The 22,397-nt window shown below is 34.2% G+C and overlaps 1 protein-coding gene across 5 annotated transcripts in view; it reads right to left on the bottom strand.

The window, feature by feature from the left end:
• Window positions 1-881: 881 nt before the first annotated feature.
• Window positions 882-22,397, bottom strand: part of slc12a7a (solute carrier family 12 member 7a) — a 41,057-nt gene continuing 19,541 nt past the window's right edge. For 2 of the 5 annotated variants that reach the window (XM_056475440.1, XM_056475457.1), the window contains exons 9-26: window positions 22,092-22,256; window positions 20,422-20,520; window positions 20,265-20,322; window positions 19,965-20,139; window positions 19,603-19,721; window positions 18,366-18,464; window positions 18,034-18,153; window positions 17,018-17,122; window positions 16,771-16,939; window positions 14,223-14,418; window positions 12,403-12,572; window positions 12,182-12,313; window positions 11,339-11,446; window positions 10,090-10,200; window positions 7,300-7,469; window positions 7,172-7,186; window positions 5,014-5,147; window positions 882-4,700 (exon numbers count right to left, since the gene is read on the bottom strand). In XM_056475440.1, coding sequence (XP_056331415.1) covers window positions 4,609-4,700; window positions 5,014-5,147; window positions 7,172-7,186; window positions 7,300-7,469; window positions 10,090-10,200; window positions 11,339-11,446; window positions 12,182-12,313; window positions 12,403-12,572; window positions 14,223-14,418; window positions 16,771-16,939; window positions 17,018-17,122; window positions 18,034-18,153; window positions 18,366-18,464; window positions 19,603-19,721; window positions 19,965-20,139; window positions 20,265-20,322; window positions 20,422-20,520; window positions 22,092-22,256 — 2,237 coding nt within the window. In that variant the 3' untranslated portion in view covers window positions 882-4,608. The remainder of the gene's footprint in view (window positions 4,701-5,013; window positions 5,148-7,171; window positions 7,187-7,299; window positions 7,470-10,089; window positions 10,201-11,338; window positions 11,447-12,181; window positions 12,314-12,402; window positions 12,573-14,222; window positions 14,419-16,770; window positions 16,940-17,017; window positions 17,123-18,033; window positions 18,154-18,365; window positions 18,465-19,602; window positions 19,722-19,964; window positions 20,140-20,264; window positions 20,323-20,421; window positions 20,521-22,091; window positions 22,257-22,397) is intronic. The other 3 variants (XM_056475447.1, XM_056475466.1, XM_056475474.1) reach the window with 3 other exon arrangements.

Here is a 22,397-nt window from a genome sequence, read left to right on the forward strand (position 1 = left end):
ATTATGTTGAGAGCACATCTCCGCTCTGTGGAAAAAGACAGAAAAAAGTGGATGAATGTTTTAACTCTTTACAAAATAACAGTTAAAGAGACAACAAGGCATAGAAATGTCAATTTGAAACTCATCACAAATTTTCAACATATAAGAAATTCTTTTCTTTACATTTTAATTGTTTGCAATTGTTAATTGTTTCTTGTTAATTCAACCACAAAAGAAAACACTTGACATAGTCTCTCTCTCGTGTACTTGTGTGAACCGGGACAAGCACTATGACTGCGAGCTGCTCAAATGACTGATTCCAAGCCACATGATAAGAAAACTTGCCAAGGCAATAAACTGAAAATAGAGCCTCATGTGAAACTCCAGAAGCATATTAAGCATTCACTTAGAATTACAAAGTGAATGGATTCTTGTCTGAGCGCACCAACAGCAAATTAAATTTAAAAACACACAAAGTATTTCAGTTCTGCTTGGTCAGTAGTCTCTGTCAAATCAGAACATCACAATGGGAGTAATTAATGGCTTGTGTTTATCCCCCTCTACTGGAGAGGATGTGTGTTTTGTTGGCCAAGTCCAAGTTTATTAGAGATATGCTTGCTATTTGTGTTGATACTTATTCTTTTTGCAAAGCAAGATAAGAAAAGGAAAAATCCAATCTATTTAATCACACATTTGCAGTAAATATTTACCAACACATAAATTGTTACAGTTACTATACACTATTTTTTTTTATAATACGGAGTATTATGCATATATATTGGCAAAAACTGTCTACTTTAAATATATATTGTGTGGTTTGTACTGTTTTGTCGGTCTTTTGTACTATTGGACCTGGTGTCTGGAATAAAGAGAATATTATGTTAAATATACAAAGAAATCTGTACATGTACAAACAAAAGTTCTTTATTGACATCGGTGGAATCATTAATATCCATTGAATCATTCCTTTGAACAAAGTTTCTTGAACTATTAGCAAGAAAAAATTTGAATCACTGTTAAAAAAAAACACAAGGTCCCTTTAGAACCTTTTAAGACTATGTGAACTCTCAATTGAATTTAATGATGGACACTTACAATGTAAGAGCCTTTAACTGACATTATACTTTACATAATCTTCAAGAAAAACATTTACAGAAACGAAAAATGTGATATTAAATCCTAAGTGTTTTTGTTTTTGTTTTTAACCATATGGTTCACTGCAATGTCAGCAACACTTATAACAAAACTTACATTAATAAATCAAACATCACATATTACATGAATGTCAGCAGTAGAATGTGTTGAGATGGAAAACGCTGCATTTATTAGGGCTGGGTATTGGCACAAGTTTCGTGATTTGGTAAAAAAATCAGTTCACAAGCTTTTGAATACATTCTGATTCTGATTGCATGTGTCAAGTACAGCACATCGACAATTTTCTGAAAGTAAAGTAAAAACAATCTTACTGGTGTTGTAAACTGTACTCTATTTGGTGCACTGTTAAAAGGAAAGGTTATTTAAGGCAACTTTTTCATATTAAATAATATGAGGATGTTTTTCTTAAGAAATCCTAATGACTTAATTAGGTTACTATACATGTTTTTGAAATATGATCTCCACTGTCATGTGGAATAACAAATCAAACATACTGTATATAAATACAATATAAAAATAGGTTAAATAAGACACAAAGATGTGCAAACGTGTATATATAGCAAAACACTCCAACTTTACTGTTTATCATTCTAGTTTTCTAAGAAGTTTAAGGACAATGGATGAGTTTGAGCATACCTGACACCTTACTTTAGTGACTCTTTTCCCAGATTAAAACACTGGGCAGAGTGATTTCATGAGAAAGTTTCATAATATTAGGGCATTTCGAAACAGTTTCTGATGCTCCTTTCTTTACTTTATCTTAGTAAAGCAGAAGAGTTAGCTGTTTTTCGCAGACTTTTCTAGAAATACTTTCTAGTTCTCTTGAAGTGTGGGAATACTTATTGTATGAGAATACACTTAAAGAGAACTAAAAAGTACTTCTAGAAAAGTTTGCAAAAACCAGTTGTACATGCCATGTTAATGAGTTGCCAATGCAGCATTTATTGTTGAAAATGGACGTTTGATTCTAGCCGGGTCAGAAATCTCACTCACATCCATAAGGAGGACACAACATGATGATGCAGGCATTTGTAGAGGTGTCTAAAATCATAGTGGGTAATTTCAAATGAACTCATAATGCACCACAAAAATGAGTGAACTACTCAAAGTACACTCAATGATTACACTGTAAAAAGTGATTGCTTGACTTTAAAAGTGAGTAAACATGTTGTCTTTGAATTATTAAGTGCATTAACTATGCACATAATTAAAAAAATAAGTCAACTTAACAGTTCCAGGTTAGTCTCTTATTTAAGGCCAATTTATCGCTTTTAAGGCAATACGTTTACTGTTTTTGTTTTGGAAAGTGAAGCTTTTTACAGTGTCAACTCTTGCATCTTGGCAGAAGATGGTGACCGCATCTAAATCAACAATCCATCCATTTTTCCAAACTGCTGATCCACTGTAAGTACAATGTAATATTATGCAGGTATACATAAATTTTAGTTGATGACATTAAAGGGTTAGCTCACTTAAGAAATGACAATTCTGTTATCCTTTACTTGTTTCAAGCCATTATGAGTTTCTTTTCTCTGTTGAACACAAAAGATGATGTTTTGAAGAAAGCTGGAAACCTCTAGCCATTGTACATGGTGTTTGTTTTTCCTACTGTGGAAGTCAATGGTTACAGGTTTTCTTCTTTCTTCAAAATATCTTCTGTTGGGTTGAACAGAAGAAAGAAATTCATCAAGGTTTAGATCCACTTGAGGGTGAGTAAACAATGAGTAAATTCACATTTTTGGTTGAACTATCCTTTTAAGGGAATGGTCATACCTGCACATCATTTGCTTAGCTCAGTTGTTCTGAAATATACAATTCCAGTCACATCGCAATTACGAATTTCACATTGTCTGTGCTCCCTTGAACCTTACTGAGAGGCCTTAGAAACATAAACACTGATAATTACATAATAACTCTTCATACATTGTGATAAAGCCTGTTGGGTTTCCAAAGTCCCTTTAAGCAAGTCATTTCACTCAGTGGACATCTTTGAAAAGCCTCTCTTCTGTTTGAATGGGCAAACAACAAACTCTTCGAAATTGCTTGCCAAGCTTACTATTAAATTTCATTTTAGGAAACAACAATAAAACTAAATAACAACTGTCTTCTTGGTTTCCTTTTTAAATGTTTGAGTCACACAAAACCTGCAGAAACTCTGGTCTGAGCCCCTCCCTCAGAGAATTGTCAGTCTATAGCAATCGTTGATTGGCTCTTGTACTAGAAGGCGGGGCTTTATTCACCATATTGACGTTACACTTTTTCCCCATTCAAAACTATACAAGTGACACATCTTGTCTATTCTATAGTCTTTGGGGTTTCTCACCACAAGCGAACTACTGCAGAGATTTTAAGAAGATTACGACCATCTCACTGAGTCAATTATGGTCCAGATCCGAATGCAATTGCTGTGTTGATGTATAGCGACAATATTATTAACTATTATTACACATTTTTGTAAAAGTACTGTTTAACTGAACAAGAAAATTTCTCACAATATTTTATGGTATATCTTCCTTCTGGAGAAGTTTGCATTTATGTAAAAAAACAAAACTGCTTAGGTCAATATTATAAGTTCCCCTATAATCGTCCAGTGACTTGCCTACTGTAATTAACCTAACTTGCCTAGTTAACCTAATTAACCTAGTTTAATCTTACTAAATCACTATTAAAATATTTTGTACTATCATCAAAGAAAAGAAATTAATCAGAAATTGTTTTGTAAAAATATTGTTTTTTAAAAACTTGTTCAAAATCAGCAGGCACTCTTAAGTGTACATGATGGTCAGCACAAGATTAACTTTCATTTATCCAGTTTTTTTTTTTCAGTGCCTGGATTTTGTCATCAGAATAGTATATGGATGTTGATGCAAATAGACACAGCACGGTGCTCACGGTGACCAGAGTTCAATGCTTTCCAATCTATACTATACCATTTCAGTTGAAAAATCCCTAAAAAAAATAATAATAATAATAATACTGTATGGACTAGATTTTTGTAGCTACTTTTGAGGCATCCAATTAAATGCCTGTGTGCGAACACAAAAAGTTGTGCATTGGGATGATTTTGCACACGACAAACTTTGATTAATTCATCAAGTGAGAGCAAAAACTAAACGAACAGTTTTTGGGATTTAAAAATCGATATCACTTCATAACATTTGTTACCCAGCCCTAGTGTTTCCCACACATCAATTTGAACAAACACTTGAAACACTGTCCCATGCAGTCGAATGACTCAGCGATAACACAAACGAAGCCGCTCGCTTCAAGTCTCATTGAATGAATCAAAGTCTTTGGTTCGTCTCTGTTGACTAATAAGGAGGAGCGCATCCAAGGCCCCGTTTACACCTGATATGTGCCACGTCCCATGCTGGCCTGCAGCTGGAATGAGACTGCCTGTCCTGAGCCAATCTGTACAGTTTGTGTGCATCTCCGGACATAAATACTCTCCTCAGTGTCTGTTCCAGCAAGATGCTATGAGTAAATGGTGATGACCTCTCTGCCGCCTCCTCGGACCAGCAGAACGTGATCTAATCCCTCAGTGAGGACCTCCAGAAACTCCATATCTGAGCTCAGAGTTAAGGAAAACTGTCGTATATGGGTAGTTGATAAATAGGCAGTAATCTATACCATTATTAAGGATAGAAATGGATAGATTTGTTAGGTGTGGAAAGGTGCACAAAATAATTTTTTTTGTGTGACAGTAAAAAATGCCAGTCAGAACAACATCCCACATAAAGGTGATATTCAGACTTCAGCTCACTACAAATTAAACTCTTAGTCTCTATGAAAATGACAGGCCGTGCTCTCGAAATGCTTTGCATTTCATTGGGCACAAATAGAGTGCCACTGTCTGCATTTCAGCTGATGAAAGGATACAGTTTTCATCGCCGCCCTTATTTTTGGGTGGTCCTGGCATGTTCAGCAGCACCAGTTGTGCTCCCTGGGATTTCTTGACTACAACCTCGTTCAGCTTGACAGCAGTGTGCATTCTTCTCACATTAGTCTGGTCTCTGTGAAAAAAAAATGTCAGAGTTTCATATTTAGCTCCAGGACTCAAGCTCTAGTATCTAGAACTCCAGACTTGTGTGTAAATTGTACATTATAAATGGAAAGACTAGATATGTGGATACATATTAGAAAGAAGGCCAATCATACTTCAGTATTCAACACTACATGATCTGCAGACAATCAGCAGATATTTTGGGCATTTCTGCTTTATAAGACTTTATATAAATATTTTATAAAATTTTATTTAAAAGATTGTGGAATGACCTTGAGAGTACAGTAACTTAACAAATAAAACTTTTTTTTTTATAAAAATCCAATAAGGATTTGTTTAGCAAACAAATTAAGTATTAAATTCATGTCTACTAAATTGTACAGAAATCATAAACATTTGCATATTATTCAATATTTTTACTGAAATATAAAAGCTGAATAAATATATATTTACATACATTTACATAAATAAAAAAATTCAAAAATGTGCTCACGTAAATAAACCTGCAATTGTAGATTCTGTCTGGGCCTACCATCATGTTTTAATGTTAGTGCAATATCAGTCAGTCGGAAATTATTACACCAATAAATGAAATATCTACATGTTGGCAAGACTTAATTTTTTTAAATAGGTTACAATTATGTTATAAAATCTAAAGTTATAAATAGACTACCTGACAAAAGTCTTAGAAACAACCAAGTTTTAGAAACAACAAACAATAACTGGACTTCTAGTTGATCATTTGGTATAAGAAGTGGCTTATATGAAAGGCAAAGACCTCTAGATTACGCTTATTTAACCAAAATAAAATATGATAATGCCTTGATTTTTAATTATTTAATTAGGACAGTAAGGTCTGACTTTGCTTAGACAAAAGTCTTGTCACTTAACAGAAATAATATGTTAATATATTCTTAAAAATTAAGATAGTGCATGACTGCCATGAGCTTGGAGGACTGCATCCATACTTCTCTGCAATGACTCAAATAACTTATTAATAAAGTCATCTGGGATGCCAAAGAAAGTGTTCTTGCAGGACTCCTAGAGTTCATCAAGATTATTTGGATTCATTTTCAATGCCTCCTCTTTCATCTTACCCCAGACATGCTTAATAATGTTCTTGTCTGGTGACTGGGCTGGCCAATCCTGGAGCACTTTGACCTTCTTTGCTTTCAGGAACTTTGATGTGGAGGCTGAAGTATGAGAAGGAGCCCTGTGGTTTGTAATGTAATGGGAAGCTCAAATGTCTTGATACCTCAGGCTGTTGATGTTGCCATCCACTCATCAGATCTCTCGTACACCCCCATACTGAATGTAATCCCAAACCATTGGATTGTAGGATTTTTCCTACACCAAACTTGACTGATTTCTGTGAGAATCTTGTGTCCATGCAGGTTTCAATACCACTGGGATCGACGACAAAACTTTTGTCAGGTAGTGTAGTAAAATATTATTAAAATATTTTTTTTTCTAATATTTAACTATTATTTATTATTTTCTCAAAGTCTAATTTATTCTTGTATTTCCATCTTTAGCATCACATCATACTTCAGACACCACTTTTAGAATAATGTAAAGGATTTTAGGGTAACTTTAATACTTTTAGAATGAAGCCTGAAGAATTGCTAAAGAGTACATGAAAAAATAATTATGAATGAAATAACTTAAAATAAATAAGCTCAACTTTACCATAGACATAAATTAGTGGAGTGCAATATATAACACATAAATAAACATAAATAGCAAAAAAAGTACAAAAACAAACTTGTTAATAGAAGTAATGGCCAAACTTTGGCTTAGAACGAAACATAGCACAAATAGCAAAGAGATATTATCTCTAGCAAGCACAAGGTTAGTAATGATACATGCAGACGTAAACATCAGTGTCACAACGCTTCATGCTGACTCACAGTGACTTCAGCAGGCCACACACAGACACGCATGCATGATGCAACACATCTTATATACTACTGTAACACACACACACACGCACACGCACACAAAACCACTTGCACAAAAGTCAAAGGAACTTACAGATTCTCCCACTCTCTGGAAGGACAAAACAAAACATCTTAGCATGAAAGAATTTCACTGTTAAAGATGAAGAAACTGATCCAGGCAAACTGTAAAAAAAAAACGGTTTTATCGATCTGTCAACTCACGGTTTCATGTTGAAGATGTCCCGCACATGCATGCTGGCATCCCGAAGGCGGTTTCTCTCTCCAATCAGCTTTTCTTTGGTCCAGGTCATATGGACCCGGTCAGAAGTGGGCGTGGCCTTTTCAACCAAAGTGGCATGTGACTTAGTGTTCTTGTCATGAATCAGCTGAGCCTGAAAGAGCAAGACACAAACTGCTCAACATCAACAAACCCAACTGGTTCTCGGTGAGAATGACACTGGAAAGCAGGTTGGAACAACCTAGATAGAAAAACATTATTAGATGTTAGAAAAGATCAGTCCATCTGCATTCAAAACCAATAAAATGGATCTTTTCAGCAGGGGAATGAAGGTTGAAGATTTAATCAAGCGTAAGTGCAATGTAAAAACATGCATTTACACAATAAGTACATTGAAATAAATAATTCTTTACAGTGTAAGTACATATTAGTTAAGGCCACTGAATATAAAGTTGGACCAAAACATAAATAATACATGAAATATATACATATATATATAAAAACATTCAAAAATTTGGGGTCAGTGTGCTTTTTCACAGCAAAGATGCATTAATTCAATCAAAAGTTACAATAAAGATATTGAAGTTAAAAAAAAATGTCTATTTCAAATAAATGATATTGTATTGAACGCATTCATCAAAACATTTAGAAAAAGTGTTCATGATTCCCACAAAACTATGGAGCACAGCTGTTTTCATTGATAATAATCAGAAAACATTTATTGAGCAACAAATCAACACATCCGAATGAATTCTGAAGGAGCACTGAAGAAATGATGATGAAATTTCAGCTTTGACATCACAGGAATTATACTTTAAAATATAGTAAGTGCGCAATATTATTAAACGTAGTAGTCCTTATTAGTAGTCCTCTAGTAATAGTGCTAGTGCACACTATACAATAGATTAGTACTATTTTAAATGTATTTTTGCATCTGTGTTAAAAGACTTCTTTCAAAAGTATTAAAGAAAGTCTTACTGACACCAAATCTTTGAATCTTCTGATGTACTTTAGTGTAATGAGTGGAGTTACACACGTTTTCACTCAAAACTCAGTAGTCGAGAGACTCATGCTTTATGATGACATGCAGGCATGCTGTAAACAAATGAAATATGACATTTTCAGGGCCACAGTTAATTCCATTGCCGTATAATACTTATTGCTAAATAATTTTACATTTTTGAGGTGAAAACAGAGCAGAATTGATGAAAGCTGTGGCTCTGTCATGTCTCACATTGTGAAGGGATTTTCCACTTTTCCATTGGAGCTGGTGCCAGAGCTGTTGCTCAATATGGATCCAAGCTATGCTTTTTTTTTTTTACACACTGTTAGATTTGCTGCCTGTGATTTTTCAACATACAGTTGAAGTCAGTATTATTACCCCCCCTTTGATTTTTTTCTTTTTTTTAATATTTCACAAATTATGTTTAACCGAGCAAGGAAATTTTTCACAGTATGTCTGAATATTTTTTCATCTGGAGAAAGTCTTATTTGATTTATTTCAGCTAGAAAAAAGCAGTTTTTAATTTTTTAAAAACCATTTTAAGGTCAAAATTATTAGCCCCTTTATGCTTTATTTTTTTTGATAGTCTACAGAACAAACCATTGTTACACATTAACTTGCCTGATTAACCTAGTTAAGCCTTTAAACGTCACTTTAAGCTGAATAGAAGTGTCTTGAAAAAGATCTAGTCAAATATTATGCACTGTCATCATGGCAAAGATAAAAGAAATCAGTTATTAGAAATGAGTTATTAAAACTATTATGTTTAGAAATGTTGAAAAAAAAAATCTCTGTTACACAGAAATTGGGGGAAAAAAAACGGGGACTAATAATTCAGGGGGCTAATAATTCTGACTTCAATTGTATATGCATTCGTAAATATTCATCTTTCTAAATTATTTTGGAACTTATTCTCACAGACCATTTATAAATAAAACTCACTTTGTCACATTATGTTAGTCATGGTATTTTGTACTTCATGTTTGCTTATCAGTGTTGCTAACTTAGAGACTTTGTTGCTATATTTAGCGACTTTTCAGGGTCCCCAGTCTTCAGAACCCCCCCCCCCCCCCCCCCCCACACCCCCCCACACACACACACACACCATCACCACCACCCCACTTTTCGTAATTTCCAGCATTCACTCGTCTCTGCACTGCACGGCACCTACACATCCCACCCCCCTCACTCCTCTGCGTACCGGCAGCAAATGATTTAGCACAGCGAGTGTGAGGTATTTCCCTTATACAACCGATCTGCTTCTCCTTTATTTTAAATGTAACTATTTAATTGACCGTTTAATTTTTATTTGTTCACAATCGCAGGTATTTTAGTAACAGTTTCGGAACTTGTCTGAGTTTATTACATCTGAGAGATTACTGCAAATTCCCTACATGTGTACTGACATACTGTATTCAAACAGCAATAAATTTAGTTAAATTGACATGCATGCATAAAGCACGGTGCAAGTATAAATGCCCCTTTATTAACCATAGGCTGCTAAACAAACAGAAACTGTTGGATGTGATGACATCAGTAATATGCAAATTGACCTATGACATAATGTAGCAACATTTACTGACTTTTTGGGCAGAGCTAATCAATTCAACAAGCTTGTTGTGAGTAAATAATGCCTCAACCTAAGCTCAGACACCAGGCCCAAATGAAAAGTGGAGTTAGGGACAGTTGGACAGGATGGTTATTTAAATGTTGTAGTTTTAAAAGAGAGGGAAAATGTTGGATCAGTAAAGGGTAACCCCTTCCTCGCTACCTCCTCGTCCAGATTTAAAGTTGGCACTTTAAACTTGCTGTTGTGAGTTGGTTTCTCCCCACAGGGCTTCCTCCTGATGGAAATCCGTGATTCATCCGAGATGCTTTGAATCTGGCAGTCGCAAAACAATCCAAAATTGTTTAGTAGGGGGAAAATGTTTTTAACAGAGAGAGTTAGGAACGTTAAGGCAAGTGCTGTCAGGAAACTGTTTGTAACATCATTTCTACACAATGACTGTTATGTCATGCTGTACCGTAACCATCGTTACCTGTCTATACTGGACATGCTAAACCAATTAATAAAGACAAATCATTAAACAGTGACAAAATAAAAGTTTGTGTTTACATAATATGCGTGTGCATGTAGTGTGTATAATTATTATATATGTAAATTAACATACACACTACCGGTCAAAAAGTTTGGGGACAGTAGGATTTTTAAATGTTTTTAAAATAAACATTCCTGCTCACCAAGGCTGCAGTTATTGAATCAAAAATACAGTACAAATTGTAAAATGTTATTGCAGAATAAAATAACTGTTCAAAAGAAGTTTATAATTAAATTTAATAATCTATTCCAGTGATTTTAATGATGAATTTTCAGCTTCATTACTCCAGTTTTCAGTCACATGATCCATCAGAAATCCCTCTAATATTAATAATTTATTAATAATAACTATTATTTATATTATTATTATATTTATATATATTATTATTAATATATGTTTATTATTATTAATGGCAATAGTAATAAAAGCAATAATGACTGGAGTAATCATTTTATTTGAAACGACATACAATAAGAAAGCAGTTATTTAAAATTGTAATAAATATTTAACAATTTAACATTTGTTTTACATTTAATAAATGCCGCCTTGAACAGAATACAAAAAAAAAAAAACTGACCCCAAATTTTTGACTGGAAGTGTACACTTACTTGCTTTAAAAATATTGTCATATTTTTTATGTATATCATTTTATACTATATAAAAATATTGTGTATATATAAATAAAAACTGTCATGAATGCACTATTATACAAGAGCCTAGACCTACCAAAAACAAAAGCTCACATTTTAAGCCCTCTACTATAAAAATGTCACCATGATAAAACTACTGAAATGTGTGTGTACAGAGAGAATTAGGCCTTAAAATGTGAAATGACAGATGGATTTTGATGCAGTATGTATGTATGTGGCTATGATTAGCTGACAATAATAAAAAATGAACAGACTGCTGGAAAAATATTACCTCTCGCTCCCGCTCAGTCTTAGAAAGCTGCATCTGCTTCAGCATCTGTGAGCGTTGTTCCATCACAAGAGTCTTCTCATATGTAAAGGCTGAGATATCGCCTGCATTCTACAGAGATATATCATATTGAGGTCATACACTGAAAAAAGGTCTTGCTTTTCTTTTATGTAATGACATTTCAACAAAAAACATATATTTCATATTGTATAATATAATAGTAAACATATTACAATATTATATTTACTATTATATTATATTATATTGTATTATATTATATATTAGATTTTAACGTACTGCTTGAAATACATTAGAATTGTACTTTCAACTCAAATTGTTTCTTGCTTTTCTACAAATATATCAAATCGAGATAGAAGCAAAGTGGCATAAGATAATAAATAATTTATTTATTAAAATAGAAATAATATAAAAAATGTTACGCTCCCTGGTATTTTTCAAGAGGGTATGCTTAAAACAAGACAAAACCAATACCTATACGTTATTTTTAGCATAAATATATTTAACAGTAAAATAATACTACATTTTAAATCACATTTAAACAAAATTCGTAGGCAAGAAAACAAAAAACTGCATTGTAAATAGTAAAACTCCAGTATCTTTTAAACATAGCACTGTTAAAATGATTAATAATCACATTTTAATTAAATGCTCAATTCTTTTCAATGATAGTAATTCAATTCATTTGGTGCATTTCATTGAAATGAATTGAACATTCAATGGAAATGTGACTTCAATAAAAAACACTTTACATTAAACTTGACTTTAAGTGTACAGAAATGATCATGAATCAAATAATCAAGCTAAATAATCAAAATTAAATCTCACCATTTCCACAACTTCCACCTTAGCGTCGAGACGCAGGTGGTACAAGAACATCTGTAGGTCTTTTTTCATCTGAATGCTGTTGTCGTCCATCTGAGCCACCGTGAAGATCCTCATCTTACACTTTCTCCAAACCTACAGTAAGTAAGGAAAAGTCCTAAGTGCTTACCACTGTTGACAATAAAAGGTAGCATTTCTTTATCGGACATCATCCTGCCTTTTACCTTGTGTTGCCGGAGCAGAAACGGAAGCAGCATGAGCAGACCTCCATCATGGACAATCCACCACACATCAATGGTCCCCTCAGCTAAACGGTCCTGGTTTGAGGGAAAGGTATCGACGTTTTTGGCCACTAACAGAGCCTGGTGGGCAGCCGTCGTCTCTCTGACAGTTTCTTTGGGACAGAACAGATTTATTCTTACTATTTTGTCATAGTCAAATCTCTGTGAAACAACACAATATTTCTAAAGTGACGGTATTAATTACTCCTTTTAATAAGCTTTGGTTTAAAAAAAAACAAGAAAGAAAGAAATATAAGTAATAATTGCATCAAACAATAACAATTGGTTGATGGAATTACCGTATTCTTTCTCAACAACAATGTTTAATTCTGCTGGGAGGAAATTATCATTTTAAACATTTTCTGCTAATTTTTCCCCTTTGTACTCAAAATTAACAAAATTGACCCTACAGTATGTGATTTTTTTAGAGTTCTGTTTACACTGTTCATCCTTCGGCATAAAAAGGACCTGCCTTCACAAAACCTCTAAAATAAACCAGCTAAAATGAATTTTGCACGAAGAAACAACCTCATCTTCACCACAAACTCTGTAAATGTTTAGACTTTTCCTCATCAGTGTGGAGTAGTTCATCAATGTTTAATCAGTCAGCACAGCTCATTTTTAACAAATGAAAGAGTATATTTTCTAATGCTAAAGCACTTTCAGAAGAGTAAAAAGTTAAGCAAGAGAGTATTCATATTTAATTTAAAGCAGCAGATTATTGTGTGTATGTGTGTGCGGGGGTTTTGATAAGTTTTGATAAGTTTGGTCTAATGTTAGGGTCATTTTATGAAAAGTCCTCAAATAAAAAAAAAAATTTTGGAGTTTTTTTTTTTCTGCTGTTAAAATAGTTCCTGGGTCATTTTGACCCACGAGTCAACAGAAGGGTTAACACCAGCTTTACAGTGGCATTTATTATCTTATTCTGGTATAAGCTGTCATTACACGACTAGGCATGGGATGATTACCAAACTACAGTACACCTTAAATATGGTTATAAGTCAAGGTTTTAAAGCCACCTAAATTTTCTGCTATACCATTCCAAAAGAATGTGTAAGATTTTTTATTAAATTTTTTTAAAGACAGCAGTATCTTCAGCAGAAAAGATATCCAAAGATGCTGTTTCAAATAGTTAAGGAGTCTGTGTTTTTTAAACTAATGAACATCAGAAGTCAACAATTAATTTAGCCTGACATGTTTACTGTTACAAAATATTTAAAATGTTTCTCGAAATAAGTTATATTGTGTTCAAAGGGGGAAAAAGTTTTAGCTTTTTTATCCAGACATCTAAAAAGACTATATTTTAGAGCAGTAATCGAAATACTGTGAAACCGTGTTTTTTTTATTTAAGGTTATCACACCACCAGAATCTTATACTTGCCCATGCCTAAATACGATTATAAATAAATTCTGACAAATGAAAGAATTTTGTATTTTTATTAATCATCTATCTTTTACTTTTCTTTGTCGTTTGCTCATTTTTGATTAAAGTATGCTAGGGGTTCAGATTTTGCTTCAAAATTTGAATTATTTTACCACACACATACACACACACATTTCTAAAGTGATGTAGAATTAATTACTCTCCTTAATCAGCTTTGTTCGGTACTTTGAGACCTCAAGCTTTCATCTGTACAACAGTTTGCTCTTAATAAATCTCTAGAGTCTCAACCATTATAATGTTTATCAATAATCCCCGACCACTTTGCCTTAAGCTGATTATCTGACTTTCTGGCAGCATTGTATGAGAAAATATTGCGCACCAATGAAGTTTTTCCAGGAGAGGGAGCTCTCAGCCTGTTTCCAATTTGCCGGCCAGGCCACCAGAACCGCATTGTGCTTCATGCCACCCAGACCTGCAGACTGGATGAGGTGAGAAAAACCATCCCGCTGGTTAGAGGACACCACCACATGACAAAAACCCTTCGTCTTCTCCTTCGCCATGGCTGCTTTGATATTCTGTGAAAAACAGAATAGTTAGTATTGTGATGAATTGTCTACATGTTCATGGCAATGTGTTGACAACTGCATTTGGCTTGAGAAATGTAGCATGTCTTTTTAATCACAGTTAATCCACTGAACTATGTTTAACAATATGAGTGCATTGACTATAGTATAGGTTAAAATGATCGTAAGGTCAGGAATTTTTTCACTGTCATGCAATGTTATTATAACTCATACATGTATAACAATGCCTTATACATTCTGTAGATTAATGTCATGTTCAAGGACACAATGATCATGGTTTGTTCGTGCATAATTTGAGCTAGTAACTTTTTGAGTTTGCAAACAAATTTCCATATCTCATGACCTAAAGTGAACGTAAATTCCACAGGTCAAAACATTTTAGTGGCTGCTTGAAACTAGATTTACAACAGTGATTTTTTTTTAAACACAGAAAGCATTGTAAAGGCTAGTGTACAGGTTTAAATAACTTAGGTAAAAATAAAAAAATGTCAAAATAATAGTAAAAACATTTTGCATAGCCATTTAGCATCAGATACATTTTGTATTTTGGCCTGCATTATTATGCTTACATTTTCTTTAATAAGTCTAAATAAGATTATTGTTCTACATGTGCTCACAAGACTTTCTGGTATATAAATATATATTTTTTGAAAATATATATTTTTTATTATTAGCCCATCATTCAAATATAGAGCACAGATACATAGGGCTCTATTTTAACAATCTAGGCGCAAAGTCTAAAGCGCATGGCACAAAAGCATTAAGGGCGTGACTGAATCCACTTTTGCTATTTTAAGAACAGAAAAATATGCTTTGCCCCCAGCACATGGTCTAACAGGGTTGTGCTTATTCTCTTAATGAGTTATGGGTGTGTTTTGAGCATAACGTGAATTAAACCAATCAGAGTCTCATCTCCCATTCGTTTTAAGAGTTGTGGACTTTGTAAGTGGAAAAACGTAACGCTTTACTAACGAGAAAACAGTTAATGATCTTACAAAGACCATTACAAAGACCAGATTTGCAAAGATTTGTTTTAAAACTATTTCTAAATTCAGTTCTAATTTCCAGCAAGTGGCAGCACGGTGGTGCAGTGGGTAGCACAATCGCCTCACAGCAAGAAGGTCGCTCATTTGAGCCTCGGCTGGGTCAGTTGGCATTTCTGTGTGGAGTTTGCATGTTCTCCCTGTGTTTGCGTGGGTTTCCTCCAGGTGCTCCGGTTTCCCCCACAAGTCCAAAAACATGTGGTATAAGTGAATTGGGTAAGCTAAATTGTTGGTAGTTTATGTGTGAGAATGAGAGTGTATGGGTGTTCCCAGTGATGGGTTGCAGCTGGAAGGCCATCTGCTGCGTAAAACATATGCTGGATAAGTTGGTGGTTCATTCTGTTATGGCGACCCCTGATAAATATAGGGACTAAGCCGAAAAGAAAATGAATGACTGAATGAATGAATGAATTTCCAGCAAACGAATAAATGAATGAGTTATAACCAAACACACATCCAATTCTTATGCCCCATCTGGTGATGCATACATCTCCAAAACCTGACAGACGGACAATATAAATGTAAACTATATAACTGTAAACGACAAGTGTGATATTAAAATCAAATGTTTGACAATTACAGTAGTCTGTTGCTATGTGCTCCATTCTAAAACAAATTTGAATATCAATTAATATTCAGTTATTTAATGAAACTGCAGCCTTTAATCTGATTACTGCACTAAGCTACCATGTAAATATCATGTAGTACCATTAATTTAAGCTATTTTAAATTGTATACAAGTAAAGGTGCAATAGGTGATTAACTTTTTTGTTAAATTGGTTTAAAGTCTCCTCACACCCTGATCGCAATCATTATATTAAGTGGTCCAAATGGCTTTACATTCATTTTAATATTATGTGGAAGGAGTAGGACAAAGAAAGGTTTGTCCAATTGTTCAGTCCGAACATTACAATAGGCTGTCCAATTATGTAATCAACATCTTCACAGACACGGTTCAGATAGAGAATGACAGGCAACCATTAACAACCTTACTTCTTTTTTTTAATTTTGGGATTGTAGTTAGTGTTTGTACAATAACATTTTCTCTCTCTGGTGAATATTATGTGAAGTATTGTAATGATGTAAAGTCCAGTGTGTGTTCATGCATTCAGGAGGTGTAGCTTTGGCTGGCGATTTGCAGGGTGGAATGTCAGCTTTCAGTGCCATCACACTAACATTAGCATTTTCCAAGATCTCCTATTGCACCTTTAATTACAATCTCTTCATGAACTCACAAATATCGAAAAACCTCATGCTATTAATTTGTACACCGAGGTATGACATAATTAAATGCCCTTACCTGTTCAGCGTGTTTAGCATCTGCTCCTCGAACCATGTATGTTCCCTCCAGCACTGAGCAGACGATGGTCAAGCCTTTGCCAGCCTTCAGCTGAGAGGTAAAGGACAGCAGACGGGGATGTTTTACTGCCAAGTCTGTATCCAACTTCATGAGCACCAGTAGCTGAGGTCTGAAAGAGGAGTTACACTTTAAACATTTGCCTCAGATTCTGTCAAATATGATGAAATGCATCATCTTGAATTCAAACCTCCAGTTCTTAGTGTGTGGTTGCGCCTCCTCCAGTTTTATTAGGGCATAACGGGCTGCATTCAGAGATAATCCTCGAAGACCATCTCCCCATTCCTTCTCTGCCCTGAGGTGAGAGAACATAAAACCGTTAGGAATAATCTCTAAGCTTAAGGCAAGACACTGCAGGTGAAGAGGGTAAAAAAAACCCTACAAAATATTTATTACCATAATTGCCACAGTAAATTGATTACTTTAAGAACTGCTAACTTTTTAGCCTTACAAAATGCGTTACCCAAGATGTTTAAATACGCAAATGATGCATTATTTAATTGAATGTGTTAACACAAAAAAAAAAGACTGTATGAAGACAGGTTGAAAACTACGGAGCCCCTAAAGCGACAAGGAAAAAAAGTAATAACATTGATTGTACAATATGTAGCAAAAAAGTATCATGTATACTGCAGTTTGTAAAAATTTTAAAAGGTTTCAAAACCGACAAAATTTTCTGCTATGCCGTTCCTATGATACATGTAAGATAATTTGTTTTGTTTTCTTTTTCTTTTTTAGCACAACAGTATCTCCAGCAGAAAAAAAATATCCAAAGATGCTATTTTAAATTGTAAATAAATCAGTGTTTTTGAAACTAATAAAAACAGCGGTAGTCAATGATTCATTTGAATTATTAAGCCTGACATGTTTACTGTTGGCGATGCAGTGGCGCAGTAGGTAGTGCTGCTGCCTCACAGCAAGAAGGTCAGCAGTGTCTTGCTTTCATATAATATAATATAATATAATATAATATAATATAATATAATATAATATAATATAATATAATATAATATAATATAATATAATATAATATAATATTTTTTAAACACTGCTGGGTTATAATAACCCGACTCTGGGTAAAATATAGACAAACCCATATACTGGGTTATAAGTGTCATTTAAATTTAATTGACCCAACGTATTTGACCCAACATAGAGTTATGACAAGTCAGCATTTTTAAATCGATATGATGGACACTTCCTTACCCTCTGTATTCAATGTATTTGTAGATGCATCCGGCAATCAATATAACAACCAAAGCATAGTACCAAGACGAGACAAACATGAGGGAAAGACTCAGGCTCATCCCAAGGAAAGAAAGGGACCTGCAGACATTTTAAAAAAGTCAATGGTGCAAGTTAAACATTAACTCTGACTGGCCCTTTGGAACTAATGGAAGTAATAAGCATTTAAACTACAGCTTGGTTTGGTTAATATGAAATCTGTGTCCATGTAAAAGCATGAGTTTGGACAACACAATGTCCATTTCTTACAATGCTGTTTCTTGTTGTTTTTGTAGTCATTAGCTGTGACTCACCAGTGGTAGAACTTGAATCTTGGTCTCCAATTTGGAGTGCGTAAAAGGGTTTGGACAGCACAGGCCAGGTTTACAAACAGGTAACACATCAAGAAAAACCTGTACAAAAAAATAAATAAATAAAAAAAAAATGGACCAGGGTTTTTAATATAGGGTTATTAAAATAAGCAAAACAAACATTTGTATTAATGTAAAAAAATTATGTTATTAATATTATTAAAAGTCATTAATATTAATAGTTTAGATTGTTTTCAAATAAATTTATCTCATTTTACTTCTGATGTAGTAAAATAACTAAAAGAGAAACGGAAATTAAAATTCATGAAATCTATTTAGACAAAAAGCAAGTTAACAACCAAATTTTCTTGAAAACTTTAAAAAAGTAAAATATAAAACATTAACTTAAAGATATTCAAATGTAAAAGTATCTCAATTAAATTCAAATAACATTAAACACACATTTTCATAAAGTATTCATAAAACAATAAATAATCATACAAATTATTCTTAAAAAAATATGTCCATAATAAAACAATTCTGTATTTATACAATCACCCTAATTTTATTTGCTTATATTAAAAGGTAGGGCTGGGCAATTAATCGAAAAGCAATCTAAATCGAGACCCAGAAACTATAAATCGATCAAAATTTTCCTGGTTAATTTTTTTTAGTTACTTTCCCTATTGCGACTGGAGTCACATGACCACACTCTGTTAAGGCCAATTTATACTTCTGCGTTGAATGAACAGGTATGGTCCAGCGCAGCCTTCAAATGGTTTCATTGGTATAGGATCCGATGGCAGCTGCTGCCATCGGATCCTATACCAAAGTTGGTGACTTGGGGGTTTCACAGACTGTACCAAAATGCTAAGGACCGGGGGCATCCTCAAATAAATAAAATAATGGTTCACTAACCATAACGGAGTTAAAATGTTCAATTAATCAAGATTTTGATTTTAGGCCAAATCGTAATGGTGTGTAAAAAAAATATTTTTTACAGATCTTGAATAATGATACTCATTGATATTTACAGATATTCAATACTGAAATCAAAAGAATTCTCAAATATATGTAAGCACTGAATTTTATTCAGTCAATGAGTATTTTAAATAGCCCTCAACATGTTTGATATTTCACAGAAATCAGTAAAAAAACAAAAAAAAGTGCAAAATAATATATAAAATTATACTAATTTACATATTTCATAACCACAGAAGCTGAAAGACAAAAGGCTTACATTGACAGAATGGGGGCAACTGCATCCAGTGAAGCGATGAGGATCCCGATCTCACAGATGGCTGCGGTCAGGAATAAGGCCCAGGTTGGCTCACCACCAGATTTACTACGACCAAACACCTATTAATGGGACACAGGTTGTGTAATTTACATAACAGGCATTTACAGTCAACTTAAAAAAAGGTTTATACTAATTATTTTAAAGATCTTAAAAAATATGTTTACAGTATTCTGTCAAACGTCACCCTGACTTTCATCTATTTATTGTAATGCGATGACATTTCATTTTAAACACTTATGCCTCAAGACATGTAAAGATGACTAAAACAAGAGGGCGAAAAGAAAGTCAGGGCATGTTGTTACCTGTAAGAATGGCATGATGCCATCTCGCGCTATAGCCTGAAGGATTCTGGGAGCACCGGTGAGGCTCTGAAGCCCCGCCCCACAGCAGGAGAAGAACGAGCCGATCACAATTACCCATGGAGAAGGCCAAGCTAGTGTTGCAACAACTAGATTCTTATTCAACGAGTCTCCATACCTATAACACAAACAATCGTGCAAAAACATGTAAAAACAGGAAGTATAAAACTGTGACTGGAAGTATAATCCACATGATTTAGCAAGATTATTTCAAAACCACTGCTATTATGAAATCGCACTTACTTGTCCCGTAACACCACACCTTCAAAGCATGCTCCAAACAGCACTACACATGAAATATCTGTTTAGCATAATTGAGGCACATAATCAGACTCTTTAGAGAGTAAATAAAATATATATAGTTTATAAAAGGATTTAGTTTAGTGCAGCAGAAGGATACAGATGAAGGAGGTGGTTGCAATAGCCATGATGGTTCCTGTGGGAATAGACCTCTGAGGGTCTCGAAGATCTCCAGATCTGTTGGATCCAGCCATAATTCCTGGGAAATTCAGAGTTTTGTAATACCTTTAAAGCACCTTTTCCATGATTACAGATGGCAAATGAATTCAATCAACTAGATTTTAGGAAGCTGGTGTGGTGTTGAGATTTTTTTTTTCTCAATTTTACATTTCTTCCTCTTAAAGGTGCTGCATTTAAGTTATTGACTCATCTAAGCATAAACATACTATAATATTTTTGCAGTTATTTAAGAAACATGCTAAGTAAACATGCTTGTTTATCTGAAAAACAATACTAAAGTTAGTTATTCTTCGTTGAAATGTGCGTTCAGTGTCAGATAATCTTTTTGTTTTGGGCTCTATAACCAGCCCACTGCCAGTTTACCCAATTATACTTTGGCACTTCAGGTCGCCTTGATGGAAAACAGCGCAAATCATTTCAGTCTTAAAGGCCTCCTTGTTATATGGCCAAAATCATGACCTCTGGAAAACAATAGCAGTCTCTAATATGAGATGCATATTCATTAGGTGTTTTTTAATTACAAATGATACAAATATTACTAAATATCAGCTGAACAGGTTAGAGATTGTCAGAGACGCTTGTTCCTGCTGGTATCACAGTTTGGTAACCTGTGTATGCAGAGTTAGAAAAGAAGGGTCCAGGTGAAAAAACCCTATTCAAAAAGTTTAATTTGGATTGCAATGCTACATACTGCACCTTAAAAAAAATCAGCTTGTTGTTACAAAAAGTCATTCATGAATGACTCTTTTGACTGAAATCCCTTTTTATAAAAATCAGCCAAGAGGCTTTCTAAGAAAATGGTCTTTTAAAAAAAGGTTTACTGTGGAATTTGTAAGTTCTTCAAACAAATGACTTGCATGCCAAATCATTTGGTTTCCCAGTCTTTAAAAAGTGATACAACAGAAAAAGGTGTCCAATCATTCTCTTGAAGGCCAAAGACCTGGACAGTTAATCTCAAACAGATGCAAAGAATTTTTTTAATAACCCAAACCCAGATGGCACACTTCATTTGCTCTTGGAGGTCTTGCAGACTTACAATGTATGCTGTCTGCATGTGTCCATTACAGTGATAGTTAACCCAAAACTTAATATTGGCTAAACAAAGTGGCAGATGAAGTTCACTGTGGATTTTGCAGCTTTACAGTGATAACCAATTATATTTCATCATTCGTTGACAAAGTGGGAATGAAGAGATGTCTCCAGCACTCAGGTTCAGTTAGCACTCATGATACATGCATACAACAGCCGATCAAATCGAACCGTGTTTTTCTACCTCTTCCAACAAAAAAGGTAATAATTTCAAGAAACTTGTTTAAGCAATTTATGGGTTATTGGCAAATTAAGGTAATTTATGGAAAAAGCATCCATTTATGGGAGTCCATTAATTGGACAAGACGGGAAAGTGAGGTATTTGACATTAATTTTGGGTGGGTTTTGAGTTGCAATGAGCTTGAAAACCTGGAAGGTTTCTTGGACCTGGCAGTCCTGATTAAACTGTAAATTTAATAAAGAAACATTTTATTATGTCCCATTTTCTTTTCTCTTTTTTCAGTAACCCATTCAAAGGCAGACTAAGGAAGGATAGAGTACCTGTAACTGAGGGAAAGTAGATTCCAACCAGGAGGGTGAAGAAGGTGGCCATGTCATTGACAACATAACTGTTTAAAACCTCTGGCTCGCTAGATGAAGCTGCCTCTGAAGTAATATTCTTCTCCACTGTCGTCCTGTATTCTCCATAGTGGCTCCACAAGTTTTCTAGCACAAACATCAATCATTAGTAAATAACACTTGAGTAAAACAGAATAAAATATAAAGTCTAATGTGGAAAAGCATCCGCTGTCTAACTTTATGTTATGTTATGGAATCTGGCGATCTGGTATAAGATTTCTATAATTT

Source organism: Danio aesculapii, chromosome 2 (assembly GCF_903798145.1).
Source record: "Danio aesculapii chromosome 2, fDanAes4.1, whole genome shotgun sequence".
In the NCBI taxonomy this organism is placed as follows: Eukaryota; Metazoa; Chordata; class Actinopteri; order Cypriniformes; family Danionidae; genus Danio; species Danio aesculapii.